The 21,349-nt window shown below is 32.6% G+C and overlaps 3 protein-coding genes across 4 annotated transcripts; 2 read left to right on the forward strand and 1 right to left on the reverse strand.

The window, feature by feature from the left end:
* Positions 1-106: 106 nt before the first annotated feature.
* On the forward strand, positions 107-7,668 carry RNaseX25 (Ribonuclease X25). Its single transcript, XM_088204035.1, has 3 exons — positions 107-310; positions 3,045-3,319; positions 4,645-7,668. Exons 1-3 carry the CDS (start codon positions 186-188, stop codon positions 5,151-5,153), a joined length of 909 nt encoding a protein of 302 aa, XP_088060161.1. The 5' UTR covers positions 107-185; the 3' UTR covers positions 5,154-7,668.
* A 158-nt stretch (positions 7,669-7,826) lies between these two features.
* On the reverse strand, positions 7,827-12,014 carry LOC148225980 (UBX domain-containing protein 1). Of its 2 annotated transcripts, none has more exons than XM_088204033.1 (5): positions 11,866-12,014; positions 11,409-11,781; positions 8,802-8,986; positions 8,341-8,639; positions 7,827-8,220 (listed from the first exon to the last, which is right to left on the reverse strand). In XM_088204033.1, the coding sequence occupies exons 1-5, from the start codon at positions 11,916-11,918 to the stop codon at positions 8,174-8,176; spliced, it is 957 nt and encodes a 318-aa protein (XP_088060159.1). In that variant the 5' UTR covers positions 11,919-12,014; the 3' UTR covers positions 7,827-8,173. The 2 variants fall into 2 exon arrangements, with proteins under 2 accessions (XP_088060159.1, XP_088060160.1); XM_088204034.1 differs by having other exon boundaries at positions 8,802-10,177; positions 10,577-11,781; positions 11,866-11,978.
* A 1,707-nt stretch (positions 12,015-13,721) lies between these two features.
* Positions 13,722-20,654, forward strand: LOC148225981 (uncharacterized). The gene is made up of 12 exons (XM_088204357.1): positions 13,722-13,857; positions 14,611-14,810; positions 14,882-14,999; positions 15,078-15,307; positions 15,387-15,535; positions 17,235-17,402; positions 17,473-17,648; positions 17,709-17,856; positions 17,926-18,054; positions 18,773-18,906; positions 18,976-19,144; positions 19,204-20,654. Exons 1-12 carry the CDS (start codon positions 13,790-13,792, stop codon positions 19,786-19,788), a joined length of 2,274 nt encoding a protein of 757 aa, XP_088060483.1. The 5' UTR covers positions 13,722-13,789; the 3' UTR covers positions 19,789-20,654.
* Positions 20,655-21,349: the final 695 nt, after the last annotated feature.

Here is a 21,349-nt window from a genome sequence, read left to right on the forward strand (position 1 = left end):
GTATATTTGTATGACAAACCCAAGTTAATATTAGAAGGATCTAAATAAAAGATTATATAGTAATTAAAAATTACAAATTAAGCGTTTATCATTTGCCCCTAGGGTTAACGCGAATGCCAATAAAATAGATAAGAGGCGACCGAGCCGACACAATAGGCGTTTTGGCCTAATCGAAGTGTGTCAAAATGGTAATGGTCGCTGAGTCGCAGCTGTTGCTCTCCGAGGCCCCGGGGCGCAGTCTCACCGGGGGCGCTTTTTTCACAATGTTGGGGCATTACGTCGTGTTTATGTCCCTGCTCATTTTAACGAGGTGAGAAAACAAATATCGTCTTGTTATAAATGAACGTGACGCCGACTAAGTGCGCAATCAATGGGTTCTTTCAACGTTATCGCTCGTGTTTATTTGTTTAATTGGATATGATGTGGTTTATTTAGGTAGTTGATGGCATTCAATGTAAATATTGTCTGGAAAGTCAATGTTTTTTAAATAATAATATTTAATTAAAATATTGGATAATGGCCGACATATTTAAAATATTGCGATTATTATGTATTATCAATTTAAAAATAATATTTAAATCAAATTTTGGTTAATATTAATGTTCTGGAATATTCTGGAACGATTTTGATTTTTCAGTTTCTTTTTGTGTCTTTTGTGTCTTTGGGTGCTTCGGCTGATTTTTTGTTTATTAGATATTTGACACTGACAAATGTTTCCTCTAAACTTTGAAAGTGCGCAGTGATCAGTGATCTTGATCAAACTTTTACCATTTCAATATTTTTTAAATAAAATATCTCTTAAGTCATATATTAATATCTCTAAATAAATACCGTGTCCTAATATAAATCTCATTTTCAATCAAATTTAAATTAAAACTATGTATTGAATCAGTATTATTGATAATTTTACAAAAAACAATGTATCAGAGTTTTCGTCCCAAAAGCTATATACGTATTATATTTTTATTGAATATTTATAATATATACGATTAGTTAACGATGAACGATCTTTATAAAATCACAATATTTATAGTTTTATAGGCGCGACTAATCCAAGTTCCTACATGGATGGTTATTTTTTTTTAGCGGGATATTAATTGTGTTTTAAAGCACCTTGCTCACAAAGACTGATTTCTACATTTTTACGGCTTAGAGCAGTAAATGATTTCATAGTATTACTTCATTAAATGACATGCATTTTTCTGGCCAAATTCGAATCCACATCAAAGGCAATAAATTCGTGCCGTCACAGTGGAAACGCTTGGTTCATATTAAGACTTATTACTTATTACTTATTAATAAGTAAGCATACCTAAACCGAATTTTGGTCAATAGAAGGGCGCAAAAAACAATTATCGCAGTGGGAACGCTCTTTACAAGAGCGTTCAGTGATAATTGTTTTTGCGCCCTCCTATTGACCAAAATTCTATATTTACGTGACAACGATTTATTTAAAATATTGGCAGTAGTTCTGGAGAGAAGTTCACGGATAGTGCTGGAGTGCCAAAATATCAGCTGTTCGGCTCGCGTTCCAAAAGGGTTGGTCTTGGCTCGGCTCCTGCTGTGGTGGTGCGACAGGACGAATTTCCAAGCAATATTCTTCATCCTAAATTTTATTATAAAATAATCCGTGACGTATTGAAAGTAAGATGTCGCTTCCCTTTTTGCGTGGGATTGTCGGTTTCAGACTAGTTTGTTTACTTTTAATCCAGGAAGACGTAAAATGTTATTGCTCTGTATGTAAACTCCCCTAATTCTTGGTTGCACTTGATTAGCAGATCCGCGTGTGGGCGAGGGGTCGATTAGATATGGGAAACTGTTTCATCGCCTTGTCTCAAGAATATTTTAATTATGATGACTTAAAATAGCAGTTATTAATTTTTTGTATCGCTGTTCCAGAAAGCTCCCCTATTTCTTTGTCGCGCTTGATCAGTACATCCGCGCATCGGCGAGGAGGGGCTGATTAGGGGTTGATGGGAAACTGTTTTATTCCTCGATTCCATATCAAAATGTCACCGTCAATATGTGGTCCCCACAGCTTAGTTTGTATTTTGGATTTGACCTAATGAAAGTTCTAAAACTATAATTAGTTATAAAACTTGCATTAGGTCATGTTATGATTGGTTAAATCGCATAGGTTAGGTTTTTTCTCACCCAATTTGTCCAATAGTAATGCACAAACAATTATTTTATATATTGCTCATTAAAATTGTCCTCGTAGAAATATGTATCTACTGGTGAAAATATAACTTCACTGAAAAATACACATTCACTGTAATATTTTTACATCGCATTTATATAATTAATGATAAGTATCTAAATGTGTATATTACTATGTATTAAAAAGTTAAAATCATATCATTTTACTAGTATCTGGAAAGTATTGTATATTCAGATATGATTTCACTGAAATGACATATTTTAAAAAATAATTTTGGGATAAATTCGACTGTTTTTTTTTAGAATTTCTTTGAGGGATAACTTGAAAATTTCTGGTTAAGAATCATGAACGACATTTCAGCTTTTTACAGGAAAGGGGGCAAACCTTGGCCTTTTTTTTTCTTGGTTCTTTTTTATATATATATTTCGATTTCATAAAGGTTTATAGCATTTTATTAAATGACACACATTTTTCTGGCCAAATTCAAAGGGGGGGGGGGGAAGTATCCTCCCTAAATTTCGTCTCTGGTTATATTTTTTTGTTTGTTTCTGTTATTTGTTTTTCTATCATTATTTAGGTGTAAAACGTGTATATATAATATTTGTACTTTATATACATTGTTTATAAGTCGAATGCATCGTTTGAATGGGTATGAAACATAATTAAGATTATTTTTTATTGTTTTAACTAGCCTTTTTGTCGAAATGTATACTCTCTTAATATTTTTCTACATCTAGAACATGGTTATTTTTTAATCAACAGTTTTGGTCATCTGACCCTTTTTGTTTGACCTCAAAATTACGGGCATTTTACAGTGTATTTATTTAGTTTCATTCGGTTGTTTATATTGTTGATTAATTATATTTCGCATGTCTGTTTTTAGCGCCGACGATAATTTAACTAGTCAGAAAGATTGGGACCTCTTGGTTTTCACGCAACATTGGCCCGCTACCGTTTGTCATCAGTGGAAGGAGAAAAATCCACACCACGACTGCACTTTTCCATCACAGAAGAACGCTTGGACCGTCCACGGAGTGTGGCCAACCAAGATAGGCACAATGGGTCCCAATTTTTGTAACTCTTCATGGAAATTTGAAATATCACAGTTGCAGCCAATCGAATCGCAGATGGAACAGTACTGGACCAACATTGAAAAAGGTAACAGATTTATAATTAAAATAACAATATTAAACGTTCTGACAATTCACGCAAATCTTCAATATAAACTGAATGTTTTACAAATCTTAATAGAATCTTTGGTAATGTGGATTCGAAATCTGTACAACTGACGATGTCGTCATCGTTTGGAATCTGGGGTTTCTATACTTGCTTCGGTAGAGATATTTGGGACGGACCTTTTAGTGTTCTTGTTTACAAATGCTAATGGATAACGTTTAATGAACATTCACTCGGTTATGCATAACTGCTTTTAGATTGTCACGCCGACTAAGAGATACACCGATTCTTAGTAAAATTGCGGGACACAACCAGGAACGTCATTTCCGACTTTTCTAAGGGGGAGGGGGGCAAAAGTTGGTCGTTTTTTAATATTTCCATTTCATTAAGATTCATAATATTTCATTAAATGACATGCATTTCTTTTGCCGAATTCAAAGGGGTGGGTTCCTGTCTAGAATCCACTTACAAAGCAATCATTGGTAACGCTCGATTATCTAGTGTTCATATTAAAACTTTTTATAACAATAATACGACTTTTAATAAAATGAAGCATATCTAAACCGAATTTTGACCTCCGTGTTCTGCGTATTTATTTATATTTTTAGGAAAAACTAACAATTTTAAACGTTTTAAGAAAAGTCATACAGTAACTTAATAATCTCTCGTATTTAAATAAATCAGTATTTTCCTGGTTCTCAACCTGTGTTCTTTGTGTTCGTTAGATTTTCTTTAAGGAAATTGTTAACTTACAAACTTCTAGGAGTTGTGAAAAAAAGATTTTTTCTATATACTCAGTCTGTTTCTTTTATTATTATTTTAGGAAAACAGTGAAAGCTTTCAAACTTGTAAGCATTTTGAAATTAAACAACATCATTTGGTGTATTTATAATTGAATAAATACAAATAAATTACTTTTCGATGATTTTAAACTGTTATAACTTTCAAATTCGTGAGCGTTTTGAGAAAAGTTGTACCTTCATAATTTGATGTATTTTTGATATTTCTACCCTCTCGTCACTTGGATTGGTGAGGCTGTTTTTTTTTGTTTTTTCTCAACAAAAAATCTTTTGATAGGTTGTTATTGCCGTTACGTGTTGTATTGTGGATGTTCATTACACCTGTACTTTTTTTAATAAAAGTTAATACTAGATGCTACGATGTTCCACCTACTTACCTAAAGTTAAAATTTACATGCTCTGTATATTATAATATTTATAAAAAAATTGCAGTAACAAAAATATCAATATCATCTGAGTAAAATTTATTTATTCAACTGTTTTTAATCTTATATATGAATTTTTCAGATACGCCACTTCCTTCACTATGGGAACACGAGTGGTCAAAACACGGCACATGCGCAGCCTTATTGAGCACTCTCGATAACGAGAAGAAATATTTCGCCCAGGGTCTCATTTGGCTGCAGCACCACTCCATGACCGACATCTTATCCAAAGCCGGTATATATCCAAATGACACCAACACTTTTGACCCGTCTGAGGTGTACGATTCTGTCAAGAGAATAATGGGAAAGAATCCGAGCATGCATTGCTCGGTCGATGCGCACACGGGCATTTCCTACCTGTTCGAACTGAGGATCTGCTTTGACAAGAACCTGAATCTGGTCGATTGCGACGGCGTCAAAGTAGAATCGGACGGATACGGCAATCTGGAGAAAAATAATAATCATTGCGACGTGTCTAAGCCGTTGGTGTATCCGAGCGTAGTTCCTCCTACGTTACACAGCCTAGAGTGGAAGCTGCCTCTAGTGGAGATATACAAATTGATCATGTGGCTGAGGTGGTTCACGTTGTAATGGAATTATTGATTTATTTGCGATGTTCAAGTTTTGCCATTACTACATAAATATTTTGGACGGTTTGATACGTTTGATACTGTTGAAGTTGTATACCAATTGAAAAAAGTGAGATTTTTTAATCGATACATGTAAACCTTCCTTTACAATCTAAAATGCATTTTTAATCGCATTTTTCTGGTTATGTATTGAATTATATATACGTGTTAAACTAATCAGAGGACGCGTTGTTGTCATATTGTAACGTATCAATAAATTTGAGTATCTGATAGTTTAATACGTGAGAAGGTTTATATATGAGTAAATATTTGTGTATACCGAAATTGTTAAAGAGTGATAGTTTCAGTGTGTATATGAATTTTTTCCGTTTACTTTTGAAATCTTGGCCTATTTTATATGTGTGATATATGAGTTTATTGACTAAATTGCAAACATAATATTATATTGCATTATTAAAACATTATTTTAATGATTTTTTTGATAGTTACAATATCTATATGAAATTAATGTATTTTAATTACTTTTAAAATATTACTTTATTCATCATATTAAAAATGTACTATTTTTTACTTTGCATTATTAACAATCAAATTTATTTATTTTTATATCGATTATTTTTATTGTAAATTTGTATAATTGTATCATTTTATTTTTTATCATCAGCTTAATATTTTTTTTATGTATTTTATAAAATACACGTATTTATATGATCGCATTATTATATTTAAATATATATGAAAGAGCAATGTACGTATATTATATAATGACAATGAAGTGAATCTCTAAGGTCAAACTTCAAAAATCCTCGGCGTCGGTTGTGATCATTTTTTGAATTTTATAATGAAATTGTTACCCGTATATATTTAAATGTATGTAAATAATGTTTTTTTTTATTATCAAAGGACAACAATCCTACATTCATTCGGAAGAGATTGTAACTCAGTGAAGAGACCTGTGTTTCACTTTAATATTTTTTTTAAGGTGTAATTGTGTTGAATTACTCATGTCAGGATAGTTATTTTATCCCTAATTTTTATAACCCTTTGATTGCCGAAATTCGATATATTGGCGAAAATTGCCAGATCAGATGTTAAAATATGAATATTTATAAAAGAATTAGAGAGACAATGGGTATCATTTACTAGCATATGCAGATATTGACAACATATGTCGCTGACAATAACTGTTTCAAATTGAGATAATATCCGCATTGCTGAGTTTGTTTATCTGTATTATGTAAAAAATTATCAATAAGCTCTTTTAAATACAAATAAACTGAAACACACCTGGTAAGACCAGTTGATATATGGGTGTGAGTCATGGATTGCAAGGATTGCACTTGGCATCGTCGGTACAATAACAAACTAGACGAGTTGTATAAGGAGCCTGACGTCATCAAGTATATTAAAATACTTATAACTTTTTATAAATCTGAGCAGGTAAACCCCCGATTGCATTTGTTGGTTGGTTGGTATAATAAAAGATCCATGAACGTTCAGCGACGCACTGTGTAGCCCAGGCTCGGCAATTAAGGGTTAAGGAATGGCTTATTATAATACATATTTTTTGAGCATATCTCCCAATATGCGTCGCTCGATTAATTAATCTAAATTTGTCCGTCTTCTCAACCGAATTTTTTGCTCAATTATATTGTAATCATTTTTATGTATAGTTATAATTTATATCATTATTCTAACACAATTTGTGATTATTAATTCAACAGTATTTATGATTGACAAGTCTAGTGTTCTCACAAGTTATTAGATTAGTGATGTATTTTATTTTCACATATATTTATATATATATAATACGTATAGTCAATGATAAATCACACAATTTATATTTATTAATAAACTTAGTAAATGCAACAGAGTACCTGTGCGATTGTATGCAAAATATTTTTTCATTATAGTAAATATAATAGGAAAACCTCGACTATGTGTTGCACAATGGAGATAATTATTTCAATGTTATATATATAAAAACATGCATTTCTTTCACTGTCTTCCTATAAACTTCCTGAAATTTTTATAAATCTTAATATATCGAAACTGAATGCGTCGAGGTTTTATTACGATCGTATTGTACGGCTTTGTTGCTTTTCATTAGATTTTGATATAATGAAATAAAATGACATTTTATTATGGGACATAGATGATTTGAAGCTTTTTAGATGAATAATTCTATACGTAGCCAAATATATATAGTAAAATATATGTATAATTTGATTTCGTAAAATGGTAAAAGAACTGATTTTTAAATTAAGTATAGTAATGTTTTACTTAAAACTCGTAAGTGTCAGTTCTCACATTCCCATTAATCTGACTCTCTCTACAATCAAACTTTAAGATTTTAATTAAACTATAGGTATGTGATACACACACACACAAAGGGTTCCTATATTATAAAAATTGATTTATGAGAATTGACACATTGCAATTGTAATGATATTGAATTTTAATAAATATATATTTTGACTTGTTAAATTGTAATTTAATAAAGTTTGGTTTATTAATAAGACAGTTTTATTTACATTATCCTTTTATAGTTTATAGTGAAAATATCATTGAGCTATTTTTCTTAGGAAATAAGATGCCTATTACTTTAGGTTTGCTTAATTAAGACACACTTCTAAATGAGTTGTTAATAGCCGAACAGTTGAAGAAAAATACATTTAAATTTTCATTATTTATTAGAAAAATTTCCTAATACAACGGAGAATTAGTAAATAAATATAGAAATAGCTTAACAATATTTATTTAATTGTTTTATTTATTTATTTATTAATATGGATGAGAAACAATTGCTTTTGTTTATTCAAGCATTAAAAACAAATTATTAACAATTCATTTCATTAAACAATCAGTTCATTCGATAACGCCTATTAATTAACATGAGATATTGGAACAATTTAAATTATGAGCACGACATATAGTAAAAAATGTCATATCGCTAGATTAACAGTAACAATAGTTTTAATATCAGAGAACACAGTAAGTTGCAAAAATTTCATATTACGTCTATTGCTGTAATTTTGAAACTATAATAACAGCCGATGGTACTAGTCCTGTAACAATAAATTTTGTTTTTGTAATAATATATTTAATACGTACATATGAAGACCTTATGGCACAGATAAAATATATTTTTTCTAGCCATAGGGTCTTTTTGCATAATAATGGATTACCTAAAACTTCGAGAGGTTTTTCGTAGTCGTCCTCGTTGAATACTCGTTTAGGGAACGTTGTCATTAGATTGAACGCCATATCTTTCATATCGTGAAGTCTTAAATACAGTCGAACGGCACTCAACTGTTCTTTAGCACCAAAGTTTTGATTCACTGCGCGTCCGTCCGGTAACCGCAATTGTAGACGAGCCGTCGTAGGTGATGGTTTTCCGGGAGAAGTGATTACGCTCGGTGGAACGGGTGCTGGTTCAATTTTCGGAGCAGGTACGTCTTCAGGTTTGCCGCCTTGACTTGCCACTCTATAAGTAACAATGCAATAGTAGTGATTAATTCAGCAGATGGACCTTTTATATTTGTCTTTTATGTTCGGATCAATTTTATGATTAATAACAATGCAGTATAGTGCTGATTTTTAATGTAAGGTAACAGGGTGCCTAAATATATATATATAAAATAGATACCTTCGTGCTTCTTTATCGGCAAGAATTTGTTGACGAACTCTATCCTTTGCCCTTTGATCTTCGATCTTATCGCGTCGTCTCTGTTCAACTAGCTTTTGCATTTCTTGTTCTTGCATTCTTTGTTTAGCATCTTGCATGTCTTTGCCAGATCTGATACGCATCCGTTCCTTTTCAAGTAACTCGCACTGTGTCAAATTATAAATACATATTAAAATCACCGAAAGATTGATATTAATAACACAAGCGATATTCAGAAAGTAAAGTTTCTCATTTCTAGTTATATTTTGCAACACAAACCCCAATATTTTTAGAGATGTAGAGCTTAAACTAAAATTATCATAAAAAAATAATTGATCAAGTTTCATGAGATTAATCGAACAAATGATAGTTACAATACAAATGACGCATAAGTGCGTCAGCGGTCTGTAATGTATTAAAATTGAATACTTGACTTTATCAAGTCTTCTCGAAATTTATATACATTTCGAGACATTTTATCGCCTTATATGTAAATATTTAAAAATTGTCAAACCTATAATTATCAATGTTTTAAATTACTAAGACCATATTTCAGTTGAACTTATTATATTGTGATTTTTAATCTATGAGTTACTAATAAATTAAATAATAGTTTTCGAAAGATTGTGGCTATGAAATAGATAATTCTACTGTATTTATTTCTCGGGGAACGTTTGCTCGATTATAGCGATAACAATAGCGTAATCAGGGCCACCAAGAGCGAACCCAATTCGAACAATGATTCCGGGCATCATGAAGAAAATTGCATTTTATATATTTTTAGCATCGTACTATACTTTCTTAAATAAATAATAAAAGGTATGAGTTAACCTTTTCTATGGTACAAATAAAAATTAGTCAATAATAGTTTGCAAACAAATTTTAACACAAACTGAGCCATGTCAAAAAAACTACAATCTGTCCCTTTGAATAATAATGTTTATTGTGAAAATACTACCTAGAAAGTGGGTGCTTTTGAAGGCAATTTTCCGCTCCTTTTATTTTTTTGTATATGTATAAAAAAAGGCTAAAGGAACTTATACCTGAAATACATCAGTATATATGTACATCTCAAACAACTATATTTTAGTTTAGATTCATTATTTGAGGTTGGTTTTTATTTTTTTATATATTCTTGCAATGATTTTTTCCAGGGTTGGACCCCTCAAGTTGTTTTGTACTTGTTCTCTCTCGACAACCTTGAGTGTAACTATTAATTTATGCGAAGCGCTCAAAATTTGAATACACTATTCATTGGCAGCGATTAATTAACAAGTAAAATATCAACATTTCTGATGAATGGACAATGAAGGGTCAATAACGATTTCATTTTGGCTTTGGCATCCTAGCATTAACATCTAGTTCCACTTTCTTATGTTTTCTATAGATTTTTCAATAGCCAGATTAGACTTGGTAATAAACTTCGTTGAGATATTTATAAGGTCAATTTTTCAGAAATGTTTTGGTTAACAGACATTTGCAGAGAGTCTCAAGATGCAACATTTAAAGTTGCATCTTGAGACTCTCTGCAATAATTAGTAATTCTTAAGAAATCTACTTAAAATTAAAATAAATAATCCCTTGAAAAAATATTATGTAAATATTTATTATATAATCTATACTCACTACATAAAAATTTTAATATTAAATGGCTTAGAATCACAAATGGCACATAAGTGCGTCAGTGGCATATAACGTGTTAAGATTAAATAATATACTTAACACATTACGGTTTACTATTTTCGTGGAATTTTGACAAAAGGTAAAATTATAAATGTATACATTGCCATCTCTAGAAAAAAAATATAAGCGTGATTTACATCATTTTAAACTCTCGAAAAAATTTTGCTATCACACGAAAACGCATGATCGGGCCATAATATGTTAATCAAAAGGCTCTTTAAAATCTGTATATATTTGAGAATCTTATCACCTTTTGTTGATGTAAACAGATTGATGAAAGTCAAACTTGCAGGTCTAAATCCGTAATGATGATTAATTAGAACTGCAGTGTCAGCACAAACATTTCAGACTTATCTTCATAAAATGGTGAATTGAACACGACTCCCAAGACATTTCATCGCTTCCTGAGAATTAAAGGTCATTCTATTTCTGAATATTTTGGTAAAGTATTCAAAAAATATTCTCTATGTGCTGAAGTATGCAAGACCTAGTTCAATTTTAGTTAAACATCACAATAAGATTAGGAAGAACTAATCTGTGATGTTTGACCGGAATTATACTTATATAATAATCATTAATTCCTATCTCCCAGATGCAATATAAATTGAAAAACATTAGGGTTACTGACTAATATGATACTTTCAAGAAAATCTTAAAATCTCACAATGGAAATTCAATATTAAAATGGTAGACAGCTCGCCAGATAAATTATAACTGGAATGCTTGTTGAGATGATCTAATGAATTTCTATTTGAAATAACTTAGTTTATTTATTTAAAACTGAATATCTAGTCAGTCGATTTTATAAAAATAAATGAGTATACCTCAAAAGATAAAAAATATAAAGTGTCTGAAAAAATTTCTGATTTACTATTAGACAAATATTCCTCTTATATTTAAATATACCTTTTCCTTCTCTTCCCTCTCTTTTCGCTTTTGCTTCATTTTCTCTTCTAATTTTGCTAGCTGTTCTTTCCTCTCCTCCTCTGTGAGGGGTCTCTTCTCTTCGGTCGACTCTGAAAAGTTAGCGTGACCCGATTTGACCCCGTGGAACTCTGCCTCCTCGAGCGATTTGAAAAGCTTGCCGCAGTCTTCGCATTTTAGCGATTTGGCATTGAGATCTTCGTCGGGGTCGACGGGTTCCGCAGTCTCCGTCGGCGGAGCTGAGCCGGCGGCGACAGAAGGTGCGCTCGTCGGTTCTTCATCTTGGGAATGCGCGAGTAGCCACTCCATGGCGGGTTCTACGCCTTTGTTGTTAGTCACGGCCAGGGCGCGTTCCCTGTAAAGGTAAACAAAATCCAAGCGTTAAACTCCAATATTTAAGACAAAATTCGAAGAGAATAGTAGAATAGAAAAAACGCACGCTTTAGTTCTAGTGAATCCCATTTCGATGAGCGTTTCGATTTCGTTCGCCATCGTGTTCACGCTGCTGCACGCGCGAGTTCAATTTGACGTTTAGCGTTCACCGGCAAAATCGCACGTCATTTCTTTTTATAATGATTTGGCCATAACAACTATTCAAATTATAAAAAAAATTCAATTTGACACTTGAAATTAGAAATTTAATAGGCGCGTTCCTCCGATATTAATTAATTTAACAAAATAAGATCATCATTTAAATAAGAAAATTATCATTAAGTATTATCCCTTAAGCACTCTAAGAACGTGCTTAGGGTACCAAGGAAACGGGGGCATCAGAATCATACAGAAGTCTTGAGCTCAGTTATCCCTAGTTCCAGATTAACAGATTGTTAGAAACAAAATGCTTTTGTAATGATTTTGATTTTGTAACACTTGTGAAAAATTGACAAAAAGGTGTTTTTATATATGTACATATATACGATAATCATTTTTTTACTCTTTATGAAAGATTTCTATCTTTAGTTTTACCATAATAAAAAGTCCTGATTTGTAGCACACATAAAACATACATATACAAATATTTATAAAAACATATGGTATAAAAATAAACTATTTTATCATATCCTAAGTCAGTATATTTTCTATATATACCTAACAATATTAATAATAACAAAAACCTGCTTCTATAAATATATTTTACTACTATATAGAGGCAAACATTTGGTGCAACGAGAGGCGTCAGTTCATCACCAAGCAGTTCCGGTGGGAAGTTTTCGACTCAGTGCACGGATTGGCACGTCCTGGGACGAATGCGACAGTCACGATGGTTACTGAACGCTATTTACATACGGAAACAGTGTCGCGACATCACAAACACATCAATGCACCCTTGACCCTTAGGAACTTTCGAGACACCAATGAAACGTTTCGAACATGTTCACGTTGACATAGTAGGACCGCTATTAATATCAGGTGATTGTAAATATTTTACTTACACGTTTTACAAAATGGCCGGAAGCGTTCCCCATCGCTGAAATAACAATAGACCGTTGGGTTGTGAGATTTGGTGGTCCGGCAAGAATTACCACCGACTAAGGCTTAAACTAAGACTTAAAGATCTCAGTGTTTAAAAAAATACATGGCATATCACTCAGCGGCTAACGCCATGGTGGAACGTTTTCATCGAAAATTGAAAGCGGCCATTACCATCTACAACGGAAAAGAAAAGACATCCTGCTACTTGTGTTGCTTGAAATCAGGACGGCATGAAAAAACCATCTTGGAGCAGCAACCGTTAATTCGGTGTACGAAAAATCGCTTTCGTTGCCAGGCGAGTTTGTATCAGCCGGCACTCAAAACAAATCCTCACCGGGACGGAAAAATACTGACATTTATATTGAAAAAATTGTCATAAGCTAAGAGCAGCTGCAGCTCCAGCTCCATTAAGTCCAATCTATGATGGATCGTACGTAGTGATTTGCTGTATGAAAAAAGATCGGAACTAGAAGAGTACCAATGTTGATAGATCGCGTCAAGGCAATGCAACAAATTTTTGTGGCCAAATTTAAACGGCGAAGGCAAACTCCTTCACCCAAAATTGTCTTTCTCTCAGTACTTTCGCTGCATACAATTAAATAGATTTGTTGAAAGTTATTCACTTGCAATAGTTTTTATGCGAGCGAGATATTTCATAAAATATTTGTAAAATAAATAATTTATTGTTCATTAATATTTATAAATGGAATAATCCTATTTTTATTTTAATATTTATTCTGACCCAGAATAATATAATTATGAGTTGTAATTTTTACCTCAAGTTGATTTAAACTCTGACAATTTAATTCGTTACCTTTTTTTAGTGGCCTTCACATTATCGTCACTGGCAGCACCGTAGCAGTTCGAAGGCGTAACGGCGATTATTTCGAATGGCGGGCGGCGGCTGCGGCCGACGATCTACAATGGAAGCGTATAATGCTGCAGAGCTACGAGTATTGTGAGTTGAAACCGACCTAAACCTCATACCCTATCGCCCTTGTTATAATCGGCTACTTTTATCTGCCATTAATCGACTTTCTGCTACCTACCATATAGCGGCCGTTATTTACCGGTGAATTTCAACTATGATATTTACTTAAACGTTGATATTCTCGCCTTTTTAGCCAACTTGCTATACGTTTGGTGCATGTTTATGGTTTATCATTTATCATTAGAACGTACACAGTTCGATACGATACAAATTGCGACTTCAACTGACATCGAAGGTTGACTTATTCTAATACTAGTAACTGAATGTGTTTTACTTTGAATTACGGTTTTATATCATGATTTGGATTCATATTTTTATACTAAACAGTACTTTATTTCTTTAGGAGTGACTATAAATACTGATTTTATACAAAATCGTATTCATTTTTTTTATATTTATTAATTTACTATTCGATTCAACCATATATAATACATTTGTCTAAGGACAACTAATAATATTAATAGATTTAATTTTTAATTAATTATTTATAAATGTCATTCTTGTAAAAGAAGAAACAGATCTTCTAACAAAGATTTGTTAGAACATCTTTTTCTACGTTCAAGAAAATCAAATAAATTTAAACAGATATTCTAACAAATCGTCGTAGTGTGAACATTACGACGACGACAATTTCTAAGATGTACATTAAAACCGAATTTTAACATACAATTATTTACTATGTTTCACTTCACTCATATATTAAACGACAATTGTTTTTAGCGCGCAAGTTGAAAAAGAGATAACAGAAAATGCCAGAGATATGATATATCTGTTAAATGACGACTGGCGAACATTGGGCGTTGACGACGCCGAACGCAACAAGCGCACCAGAGATTTGATCGGTTTCGTTCAGGAAAGATTCGAAGAAGTCATACTTGAAACGTCCGAAAAAGTCAAATCGATCAGAGAGGAAATCCAAAGTAATTTACTAGAATTGTCTAATACTTTGTAATATAATTGGAACACTCGATACAATTTTTTTTAATTTCAGAACTTAGCGAAGAGTTTGAAGAACTAACGTCATGTTTGAACGCACGCGTGACGACAAAGTATAGAGACGAGAAGACGCTATTTTTGAAGAAACAAGTACTAGAAACCGATCTAGAATTGTTAGTATATAATGTTTAATATGTTATTTATTATGGAATTGATTTTTATGTATGAATATTTTTTTTGTTGTAATTTAGGCTTAGAAGTGAATTGAAAGTTCGCACCGAGAAGATTTTCAACTTGAACGAATGGTCGCGCAAGTTGAGTCGCTCGATGGGTAGCGTAAAGAGGATTTTACCTGAGATGCCTCTGCCGAGTGACGACACCGTCGAATGCTTTGAAAGGCAGCTCGAAGATCAGCAGAAAGAGTACGAGAAGAGGATACAAACGTTCCTCGAAAAACAGCTCAACATAAAAAAGTTGTATTGTAAGTAATTACTTATGATACAGAAGTATCATACTATCTATAATATATTTTTAATTTATTTATATATTTTTTTTAATAGGCGAATTGGAACAAACACCGAGCGATTCTTTCCAGCACTACATAATTGAATCGTCGATTAAAGATTTTAATGTAACAGATGCAAATATGGCTCAGCTGTTGTTGGTATATGAAAATCTTGTAGATCAACTCGAAGAAAGAAAAGATGAGGTATTATTGTAATATTCATTTAAACTATTTTTTTAGATTTGTTGATGAATATTTTACGAATATCTTACAATACGTTAATTAGGGCTTTTCAATGCCAGAGCATTTATTTGTCAGTGACTAATACCCGAAAGACTTATGTAGGTTCGAAATCCATATGAACCCTAGTGTTTTTCACTTTCTATGATTCATTTCATGATTTTTTTATCATCGAAAAAATCTTAAATATTACTCTATAAAATAAGGAAAAAAATATATATTGAAAATTAAATTCGCACTATTTTAGTAAGCCATATAGAAACATCATTACAATTTGGAGTTTGTTGCAAATTTGCAACATCATGTAACGAAAGGTTATATAAATATAATTTAGGTTTTCCTAGATTTTCTCAATCTTATGGATGAATATTGTGACGAATAATTAAAATAAAATCGATCTAGATCATAGTGGCATCTATTGATTTTAAGCTGTACTAATAGTTTCGAATTAATAAAATAGATATTACTGATTTACAAAATTTGATTTCAGTCTGGTGTCTCATTACTTACTTAGTAGTTGTTGATTGTCTTTATTTCATTGTTATTCGAGACTTATTTACTAAATCATCAAGTACTCAAGTACCGAGTAGTAAAATCTTGAAATACTCGAGTACAGTAGACCCCCCAATAACACGGTAAATTGGGGATGTGCTATTTGGGTGCCTATTACTTTATGTGTGAGCGAGCCAAAGGGAGGATATTTCACCACACGTGCCTATTCGTACATACGTATTGCAAAAAATTGTACGAGTATTTTCTAGTCCACCAACTACACGCACCCGAATAGCACGTCCCCAATTTACCGTGTTATTGGGGGGGTCTACTGTATATTCAAGTAGTTTCAAATTCATGCATATAATAAATAAATATAAAACGTATAAGTAAACTTAATTTTCACATTTATTTTAATTTAAAAAAAAAATAATTAAATGTCTCATATTTCATATTAGTGCCTAGTTTTGTTTTAATAATTCCCGCTGTTGACAAAACTCTCTCGGTTGTTGTTAACGACAGTCTTATTGTTAACAGTGAGTTAAATACTATATACAATTTTCCGTCCGCTTTTTAAACATATCCAATTTCTTGAAATCCTCCTTCAAATTTCTTTGTTGCATTTAGCCATTGGTTTTTTACTATCGACAAAATGGCATTTTGCAACTTTCGTTTAGAATCGGACGCAATTAATATGCAATCTTTTACATCCTCCGGTTCTTGTGAATAATTCAAATCAACGCCCTCCAAAAATATAATCGGGTGTATCTTTTAAATTATTTCTTGTGCCAAAAGAATTCAGCATTTTTGGTGGAATATTTAAAGTTGTCATTTGAAATTGGAACATTTCTCGTTTGTGAATATATTAGTAAGCTTATTAATGTTTCATTTCTGCGTTCATTCACATGTTTTTTAACTGCAATTGCCAGTTTGAGAACCATTGAAAAAGTATTTGATTAAATACTTCAGATTAAGAAGAAATAGTCCTAAAATTTTGTTTCAAAATTCCTACTAGTTTAAAAGTTACGGCAATTTTTCTAAAACATTGCTTATGTGCAAAACTGCTCTGCTACAGTAGGAATTTTAACATAATTTCTACCCAGTGTTAAAATTCATCTTGTTAATTTTCATGTTGATCTAATTGTTACTATATATAATTTGAAAAATACAGATTCTGAAGAAACGCGAACATTTGGAGTCGCTTTGGGAGAGGCTGATGGAACCGGCGGCGCTTCGTGCAAATTTTCTTTCAAAATACACCGGTCATTCGCTTGCTACAGAAAAAGCGCTCGTCTCCGAGATTATTAGATGTGAAGAGAAGAAACGAGATAATTTCCAGGTACTCTATTTCAATATAACTGTAAATTAACGCCGTATTTATCATTGTTATCAATTGTTCATATCTTCAGCTGTTCCTTGGAAAGCTCCGCAGCGAAATTGTGGACATGTGGGATACTTGTAAATACAGTCAGTTGCAACGAGACCGATTTGTCGAATTTAATTATGACAGCGGCTATAATGAGGATATACTGTCCAGTCACGAGGATTACTTGGAGAGTTTGAAGATCTTTTATGCAGATAATAAGTACGTTGAATGTTATTTTATTGAATGCTCAATATTAACGTATGTGAATTATTGCTTTAGAAATTTATTCGAAATGTACGAGATGCGCGAGAATTTGTGGACTAAATTGAAGGAACTTGAAGAAAAGTCTAAAGAGCCTGGACGATACCAAAACCGAGGAGGTCAGTTGCTTCGCGAGGAAAAGGATCGCAAAGCTGTGTCGGTTCAGGTGATTATCTAAAAATATACGATTAAGGATGATTGAATATGATATTAATTTAATCTTGCACTTTCACAGTTACCTAAGATTGAAAAGGAACTGACGCACTTGGCTGAAGAATTTGAAATCAGAACCGGAAAGCAATTCACCATGCATGGAATAGACATAATTCAGACTATAGCTCAAGATTGGCAACAGAAAAAAGCAGTACAGTATTTGATATATATTTTTTAAAGCTACTTTGGAAGCGGCGAGTGCAGATCGAAAAGCTGCTTTTTTATTTTCCCAAAAAGTTGAATAAAATAATTGCGGATGGACAGTAATGCTTTATGAACATTTTTAATCTTGATGAAACAGAGCTGTTCTAAAAAAATATGACTGGAAGTGCATTTCTTGTATCTAGGTTGTCTCACTGTGATGCTACTCCTATTACTTCTGATCCATTGATGCGAAAATCTTAGAGCTATGTAAAACAAGAATAAAGCGAATCTTCCGTTGATATGGAGTCGTGTGTAACTGCTATCATCTTCAAAGATTGGTTTAAAGATCATTTTATACCTGAGGCCAAGCACTATTACCGCACTCAAAATATAGCTTTTAAATTTATGCTAATTCTTGACAATGCTTCAGACTTTGGTCGAAATTAATTGAAAACTTTGAACTGATTGAAGCTGAAATCAATATAAATAAAGATCGAGTAGCAACTGTTTAAACTAAACTTAAAAATACATTTTTATCCCATCAGATTACACTGCTAGTTTACTTAAAATATAATACTCCTTGAACTAATACTAAATAATTTCATCTAAACTTACATCAAAGCAAGTTCGGGTGATTACTGTATTTATGTAATTGAAATATCGATGATTCAACTTAATTGGTTTATGGTTAAATATGTAGAAAATAAATATTACTTTATGTTTAGGAAAAGCAACATAAGCTATCGGCTCGGAAACAAAAGGCACTTCCTAGAACTCCAATGTCGGTGCCAAGATCAGCTCCAGCGGCTAACCGATTGTTGCCTTTGATGAATAAGGATACTTTGACTGCAGTGAAGCGGTGAGTCTAGTAGTAATGCTTTATTTCATTAATCAAATCAGAGTATTAGAAAATATTATTATTTTTTAGTCGTTTGAGTCCGCACAATTCACCACGCACACCGCGATTAGGCACATCGCGCCGACTCCATTTTACGGCTAACGGAGGTGTGAAAGATTTGAACAAGTCGTTGAAAAAATGTGATAAAACACCAGTACCTCTGTTGACCGTCAATGGATTGGTAATTAAAAAGAGAAAGGTGAGTTAAATCATCATTTATTTAATTAGATACATATTGATTGACGGTTAATTTTTCAGTCTGTCGGACGTCTCAGTCAAGATTCTAAAAGCAGGCGGCGCTCCCGCAAATCCAACAGTAAAACTCCGTCCAAGAGACAAAGAGTCGACGATTCAAAGTCATCGGAAGCGACGTCTAATTCGATCACATATTCAGACTTCCAGGATCATATCAACAGCAATATGAAGTGTCGCAGTTCGGCTGTGAACGAACGCGTCTTGCGCCCCAGGATCTTGAACATCGATAACAAACTGAAGATCGGCAATCACACTTATATGGAAGATTTGAAAGAGAACTTTTCGCCGAATGATAACGGATCAAAGTTTGCGCCGAATAATTTTTGTACGCCTGTCAGAGGCAAAATGGATTCAGCGAAAGCGAACTCGAACAAGAGCAATGTGAACGTGTTCGCCACTCCTCTGAGACCTGCCGCCAGAGCGAATAAGACGCTACAACGGCAAAACACTGTACTGTTAGCGTCGCCGTCGGTTTATAACGCCCGACCGATGAGGCGTTCGAACAGCTCACACAACTTGAGAGAAGTCGGATACTCGGCACAGTCTCCTAAAATTCAGCTCACGTCAAAGTTTCGGCTTGTGATATAATTGCTATGATTGGCAATATAGTTTTTTATGATATTACATATGGAGCGCATGCAAATCTGATTGGAGCGCGGGACCGCAAATTGTGAAATATTAGTCGACTCAAATTTTTAGTAACATCTCATATTGCCACTGATAACATTTATTTAGGAACATAATTGAGAACTCATTCCTTAGACTTTAATCATTGAATATTTTCAACATTCTACTGCTCATGGTTATAATACTATCTATTAAATTACAGAAACTTTTTTACAATTGAGTAAAAAATAAAGATTGGAGTGCGTCAGATTTGTTTTGTTGTACAGTATTTTTTTAATGTATATTATTGATTGTAACTTATTTTTATACTCTTAACTAGTTAATATATAAAAGATAGTATCTACGTACATAATATATCTATTGAATATTGGATTTGTATGTAGTTACGTTTAAGGCAACTTTTATTGAGTTTAACAAGATTATTGTAAATGCATAATATAATATAATATGAAAAAGGTGATGGGCTGTTATATTATCTTTTATTTTAATATATTGATTTCTAATTTCTTTCATTCTTCAGCACTGTTCTTCTAGTCTAGTCACTTTGGGCTTTTGTAAAGCATTTTTGTTAGCAATATGTAAATTGTGCAAAGCATGCTTGTTACTTTTATTGTTGTTTTATACAAAGGTTGTAAATGAATCTGCGTATACTATGCAACAATTATGGTATTTTATGTACTTTTGTTTTTATTATTTTTATTTAACAATAATTGATTTTATAATGATTGATTTGAGTTCTGTTTTATTTAATTATAACTGAATTTGGGTCAATTTCAAGGCAATTAAATGTTTTTGTTATGTGTAAAATAAAGTAACTAACTCATAAATAATTTCTTACAATTATTTGACCTTCATACACTTATCCATTGTAAAAGTAATCCAAATATAAAAACCCTACAAATTTAAGGATATCTTTGTTTTTTTTTATTAATTGAACATTTGATATATAATATTTCATTAAATGTTCGATAAAATAATATCAATTAAATGACCATCTCTGAACTTTTTGCAGCAGCTGATCCTTTCGATGAATTTTTCGTACATTTCTTAGGTGCCACAACACGACTTAATTAACTCTTCAACCTCACAAAAAAATCCAACGGCGTTAAATCGCATTGGCGGATAGTTTATGTCACTGTAAGTAATGCGACCTGCGAACTTTTCATGTAGTTTTGTTGAACCACGTCTTCCAAAAATACGTGCCACGTGCCAAAAATAATCGGTTATCATGCGTCTATAGCGCTCACCATTGACTGTTACAGTCTGACCTTAATCGCCAAAAGGCCAAATGACGCCGCCTCACCACAATCTGCACCAAACAGTCACTCTCTCTCGTGAATCACATGAAGATTTTCTTCGCTCCATATGTGTTAATATTGTTTATTAACATACTCAGAGAAGTGAAAATGTGCCTCATCAGAGAAAAAGATTTTCTTTGAAAAATCAGCATCAACTTCCTGCTGCTTTAACACCCAATCTGCGTAAATTCTTCGCTATCCATGGTCCATGGAGTTTTATACGG

The sequence above is a fragment of the Plectrocnemia conspersa genome, unplaced genomic scaffold (assembly GCF_051122295.1).
Source record: "Plectrocnemia conspersa isolate PC_06_02 unplaced genomic scaffold, ASM5112229v1 ptg000014l, whole genome shotgun sequence".
NCBI classification, from domain to species: domain Eukaryota; kingdom Metazoa; phylum Arthropoda; class Insecta; order Trichoptera; family Polycentropodidae; genus Plectrocnemia; species Plectrocnemia conspersa.